We start from the raw sequence: 6,711 nt of genomic DNA, 5'->3' as shown, positions 1-6,711 counted from the left end.
AAACGTTATGGCTATTTACTATCCATTTCGGTAAATGACATTTTCCATATAATTTTAACCTTGATCTGTCCAATTATCTGGAATTAGTTCTTAGTTAAAGTCAAGGAGGAAAATCATTTCCGCACATTTTTTTAGTTCTTAACGACTGACAAGTTGTAAACATCTAGAAAATTATCTGTTGCTGTATGATTTATAGATTTTTTCCAAAATTTTAAATATCTGTTTTGATCTTCAATATTTAAAGTTGACAGAACGCCTACAGATGTTATTGAGCTTGTCAAAACATAATTTTATTCAAAATTTTGAAATTTGATTTTGAGTTTTTTGGAAAGGTTCTGTTTAATGAAGGTTTAATAGAGACAGACTGGAAATGTTTATAATTCTCTTCATTCTACAAGGTAAGATATTTTTTTTTTACATTTTTGCCGGACAAACATGCATTAATGGTGTTCACGAGGGCAGGTTCCAGATCAGGCTGTAAGGGATCGTAGCTCTGTTAGTTAAAATGCTTGCCATCTGATGACGTCGTTTAACTTCTTGCGTCGGAAATGACGTCCATTGGTCTTCAGACGAATATTTGTCAAGGTATTACGAACTTTGACGGAGTTTGTAATAGCATTACAATACCAAGATGCGTTATTCCTGTCTACTCAACTTAAATGGTACGAAAATCATTTAAAGTGATACATCAGTGAACTTACCTGATGTCATAATGTTACAACTGAATCCCTGTAAAATCTGAAAAATTGGAAATTTTTGAAACTAAATAATTATTAAAAAACGCTTACTCTTGATATTAAGCGTTTTTTTTCAATAGTTGCATATTTATGGATAATTATTAAGTTTTTTGGATTTATCGGATTGTTATGACACCAGGTATATCTACTATGCTCTTATTGGCCAAGTTTAAAATTATCAAATTTTATGTTCATTCTAAGACGTAGTATTCCTTTAAGGGGTTTGGAAAGGGCCTAGTCGGGTGGGTTTTAAATCCCATCCGCCCAAACGCATATAAAAATTTGCGCTAAAATAAGTATTGTTTATTTTAAGGATCGCAGATCTCATACTACGAAACGAAATTTTCTCAATTTGAAAATCACCCAGTGTAGTCAGCTTGTTGTCGATCATTTGAAGGGATTGTAGAGGTTTTTCTAATCATTGTATGTGTATTGGGGACGCTGATAGCATCATTTTGAACCATTCAAATTTTTAATCAGACGTCTATGGTCACTGCAATTCCACAAAAATAAGTGTTTGATGACGTCACTAATCGCAATATAACTAATCGCAATATATGCGATATCACATAAAGCCCTTCGCGATAAGTGACGACATCAAACACTTATTTTTAGGGGAATTGCAGAATCCAAGGACGTCTGATTGGAAACTGGAATGATGTAAATTGATGCTATCAGTGTACCTGATACACATAAAAAATGTAACAACTCTTAACAGTCAATTTAACTGTAGTAATATACGCCACAATCTTTATACCTTGAAGCGTAGAAATTATACGATGTCATTACAACATGAAACAAGTCAAACTACATTTGATATAATTTCAGTGCTATCTAACACAGAAGGTAATAAGTGTCCAGATGAGATAGAGAATGTAGTACAGACATGTATAGAAGAGTCAGGAATGTATAATCTAAAACATACAATCGGTTCAGTTTTCATTGATGGCAGATTAGATACACAGTTCTGCAGGTAATATCGCTTTTCATCAGGGGCGGATGGAGCAGTTCTGAGACCTCGGACCAATGAGTTTCCAATGGTCCTTACCATGCCTACACAATATTCCCATCGGCAATTCCACTAAAACTAAGTAATTGATGATGTCACTAATCGTAAAGGGCCTTATGTGATATATTTGGTGATGTCATCAAACTCTTAGTTTTGGACATGCAGAAGCCACAGACGTCTAATCGAAAATTGGAATGGTGTATATTGATGCTATCAGTGTCCCCAATACACTTTAGAAAACCTCTTTACAATCCCTTTAAAGCTTATATATTTCAATAAAAAAAAAAACATTTCAGTCTATTTGAAATTTTAAAGTGCGGGAGAACCGAGTCATAAAATCTTTACTGGCCTAGCTACTTATTCTTTTCAACTATATTCCTAATTTTCTGATATTTTGCTTGGTTAAGTCTAAGACAAAGCGTATACATGTAATACACTCGCATTGTAATTATAGAAGTGGTATGGATATTGCTGTGACTTGTATTGAGAACATACTCAACTTCTGTCAAGATGATCTGGAACAGAAGAGGATGCTGAACCTCCTGGTGGACATTGACAAGCTCAGAACCAGTTTCTATTATTTCTGTCAAAATATCCACGGTATGATTTAGTTCATGAACTCCTTTTCAACATGACTGCCTTTTAGATCATAATGCAATATTGAAACTGAAATCCCGACCATGATTGTTCCACAACATTTTCCAGGGGGCCACGGGCTATTTTTCCAAATGTAAATTGATAAAGATTTTGAAAGTGGAGCGGTGGGGGCGGGCCAGCCTCTTTTCTTTGTGGGCAATCGCCCCTCCACTGTCCACCCTGTCTGTAAAGGGATACAATGGTACAATGGTATTTCAATTTCAACATCAAGTGCTCTGAGCCCTAGGGAATTACGACCCAATTCATGATTGGACCAGTTAGCGAGGCGCCATGTTCCATTCAATGCGGTTGCTTAAAGAATGTACACTATAGTTACCAGTGTTACGCATCTTTTCAATCTGATGTCACTCTTGATTTAGTTTTTCGACCCTTTTGGAGAATCTACATAGTCATTGTTTCTTTGGTAAATTTATTTCAGTGTTCGCTACGAATCAGTCGTGTTTAATTGGGTTGTATCAGGTACCAGTATGTATCGACAGAGTCACACATGAACAAAATCTTCAAACCAATTCTACTCAACCACCTGATGTGACAGTAATGGGGTTAATGAACAGTCTATGTGGGTAGGTGATCATTTTGGTTCTGATCTTTGTTTGGTCTGAATTTTGATATAAGAGTCATGCATGTCCAGAACTAAGAGATTTGTTTTAACGAATAATTCCACACAACACTGCAGAGTTTCATCTCATTCGGTCCGATCAGATTTGAAGATTTCTCATGTACCAAACCAACAAGTACCAAACCATCCGATCCTGGACCTTCTACTAACTACCACAACTATCAGAATTACCAACAACTTTCAATAAACTGGAACTGGACGTTAACAAGCAAGCAGAAACTAGTCGGATCACAGCTAGTTTTGTTAGACTGTGGAAGATCAAGTAGCTCACGCTTCACAAGGCTGAGTTTTATCTCTGGATTCTATCGAACCAACAGTACTGACCGTCTAATTGGTCACGGTCCTTCTACCAACTACCACATCTATCAGAACTACCAACAACTTCCAGTGGGCGTTAACAAGCAACCAGAAACACAACAGTTTGGTCAGATCGCCTAACTCACTACCCCACTGACAGGGGTAGAGATTCACCGCCATGTCAGTCGACCCGACCGGATTGGAAGATTTCTCATGTACTTAACCAACAGTAGGCCTACCAAAACATCTAATTGATCCTGGTCCTTCTACAAACTACCACAGCTACCAACAACTCCCAGCTTCAGTCTACTATATCAATAAGCTGGAAGTAAAATTAAACAAGCAACAAGAACCTTGTCAGATCATAACTAGTTTTGTCAGACTTAAGAAGATCGAGTTGCTCGCGTCTCACTGCCAAGGGCCGAGTTCTGAGGATTTCTCATCTACAAAACCACATTATTGATCCAAATCCTAATAACAACTACCACGACTACCAACAACTAGTCTGCAATACCAGTGGTAGCGAATGGTAACTTGGCATCTATCAACCCCTGCAGCCTGCATTTGACAATCATCTGTAGGCTACCACTGTCATATACAAAGCTATATATTATAGATATAAATCTGTACAAGCAATACAATTCCGTTTTTCAAAATCTCAAAAGTATGGCAAAATCGAGAGTGAAAATTGTATAGTAGTAAACAGCCATATTTTGCGTTCCACTGTCATATATCCTATGAAGGCACATTTCCTTCAAATAGATAATAAGCCTAATGTTTTTATGAAAAGCCAACTTCAGACTTAACTTAATAGATTTTTGTAAATAAAGGATAAACATCCATTTTCTGTAATGAGGTCAACTTGTCACTCAAAATCTCAAACTACCATCATTAGCAATGTTATCGAAACAGTGAGCAGACGAACATCATTAGCGACATTCACTTATGTACTTCCTTTCTTGTCATCGGTTGTCGTTTTCTGTCGACTCTCGTTGTATTTCGTCTGCTACATTTGCTGACACAGCAAATATTGTAATGTGACTCACTTGTGAAGGTTAAAATGGCTGTTATATGTGACTGCTATTTTAAAGGGGCAGAATCGCCATTTCGGGGATTGAGTTTGGGTCTTATAATATTAGAAATGTACAAAAATCGCACAATTTCTTCAAAAATACCTCAAACTAAGAATTCTATTTCTATATGAAGTATGTATTTTATATATGGCAGAGAATCAAGAAATGGCGAGTCGTCATTTTAACTTTCAAAAGTGGATAATTCTAGACACAATGGATTTGAAAGCTAAAATTTCGGCAGTGAGCTTTGAACATTTAATTACTAATCAGCTAAGCTAAAAATAAATTCCCGTTTCTGAGACTGGGTACGATTGGTCAAATGAATGGCGGTTTCTAATGACATCAAAATGGCCGTCTTTGGTCTAAATGGAACTGATTAGAGTTTAACTCGTGTGTATAATACAATCATCATCTGTACCAATAATTTTCGAAATTTGACCATAAAGTCTTAGAATCCCAATATGATAAAAACATTAAAGAAGTATATTGCACAGTTGCTCAACGCTTTGGTGGTCATTCGGCACATTCGCCAATGTTCGTTAGTTTCCGTTAGAGTAGACCTCTCTAGCAGTTACTCTAGTCCCGAAGTTAGGACGATTGCGATTTGTGGTCAGCAGTTTTGACTATCCCTTTAATTCCATTTATAAATCGATTAAATCTATTTTTAATATTGTATCTTTTAGATTGTCAGACATCATTACCACTTGCTACACCAGTTCCTTTGCAGACGATTGCTACATGACGTCACATCTTTTTCTGCGACTCTTCGATGGCGCTCGATTCCCTTACTGTGATCTTCCAGAAAGAGAAAAACGGTTCCAGCTTTTAACCATAATGAATTATTCGTCCAGTTCTTGTATTTACATAGTTTCCCCTAGTTTTATTGTATTTTGTCTGGTTTGTATATTCTATATAATAAAAGTAGTAATATGATAACGTTCTATTTTGTATTCATGACCATTGATTCAGAATATTAATATTATGACTGATTCGTTTCCAACTTCACAATATATCAAATCTTCTTTGGAGGTTGTAGAGAGGTTTTCTAGCTTTTTTATGTGTGTGTCAGGGCCATTTTTTGACTTCGGTGTGCATCATTCCAGTCTCCATCAAATGTACGTGGTTTCATTAATTATAGAAATGCTCAACCACATATCAATTCACTATCGCAAAAGCAAAAGCTGCTAATAATATATCCAGGGCCGTAACTATATCAAAGCAAATACCTCGTATCGAATTTGACAACATAACAAGGAATATATTAAAAAAGCAATCAAAAATATAAATATGATAATTGATAGATATATCGTTTATTTGATGTCTACATTAACGGTGGAAACTGTGTGAAGTCTACCGAGATCTTACGAAAGACAACAGGATTTTTGCCTCAATAGAAAAAAGACCCTAAAATGTCATTAAAGATTGTATTCCTTAAAAATTGTAATGCTGCAAGTGTCACTGACTCACATAAAAAGTTAAAGGTGCGAGCACACGAGCGGTAATGGTCTTCTCGTGTGCCCGCAGCCGTCGGTGAAACTCAAGACAAGAATCTAGTCGGTGACAAAAATCTCCGACCAAGACCGCTCGTATGCCCGCACCTTAAGAATTCACCATCCCTTTAACTGTCGTAGTCATCGATCTGATGAAAGTAATGGAGCCATATGGAACCATGTGACTTATTTTTTCAGGCTTCGTACAAAGATATTACAAACTTCGTCTTATATAAACTTACCTTGGAAGTTAGGATAAGCTAAAAGATAGATCTACATAATTAATTATACCTCAATATAGCTAATTAAACAGATGTCGTGCAGTTGTGTAGGCTATATAATTAATGAAACTAAAACCCATTTCTTTATGCACATCCAAACATGCGCCACAGCCCGCCGAAACAGACTCTAATGTTCCCAGACCCCTCCCAGTCTCCCAGTGACGTAGGCCTACCTATAAAGCATTTATATGAAGTAGGGGGTTTCCCCCGGGCAGTGGGTAAGAGGGCCTGACATGGAAAAAGTGTCTAGTTAGGATAGATGGGACAATAAACCGAGGCACCGTGTGCCACAGACTGTGCACATTAATGATCCCTCGACAGTTGGAAATCGGAAAAGGGCAGACTAATGCCGCTGGCCTGGCAAAATTTCCCTCATTGCACCCTGCATGGCGTTACCCGTCTTCATTAGCCTATATACATGGTGCAGAAAAGTAGGTATCTATCTTCTCTATAGCCCATTAATATCTAAGTCAGACAATTCTAAGTAATTAAAGCTATGTAATTAAAATCGTGTCTGAAGATTTACTAATTATCTTAGATTAGAAATC

At 36.8% G+C, this 6,711-nt stretch overlaps 1 protein-coding gene across 1 annotated transcript; it reads left to right on the top strand.

The window, feature by feature from the left end:
- Positions 1-631: 631 nt before the first annotated feature.
- Positions 632-2,970, top strand: LOTGIDRAFT_173282 (hypothetical protein; the record flags this gene model as incomplete). Its single annotated transcript, XM_009050750.1, has 4 exons — positions 632-662; positions 1,566-1,710; positions 2,201-2,346; positions 2,822-2,970. The coding sequence occupies 4 exons, from the start codon at positions 632-634 to the stop codon at positions 2,968-2,970; spliced, it is 471 nt and encodes a 156-aa protein (XP_009048998.1).
- Positions 2,971-6,711: the final 3,741 nt, after the last annotated feature.

This window comes from Lottia gigantea (genome assembly GCF_000327385.1).
Source record: "Lottia gigantea unplaced genomic scaffold LOTGIsca_154, whole genome shotgun sequence".
Lineage (NCBI taxonomy): Eukaryota > Metazoa > Mollusca > Gastropoda > Lottiidae > Lottia > Lottia gigantea.
This window is presented reverse-complemented; position numbering and strand designations above follow the sequence as displayed.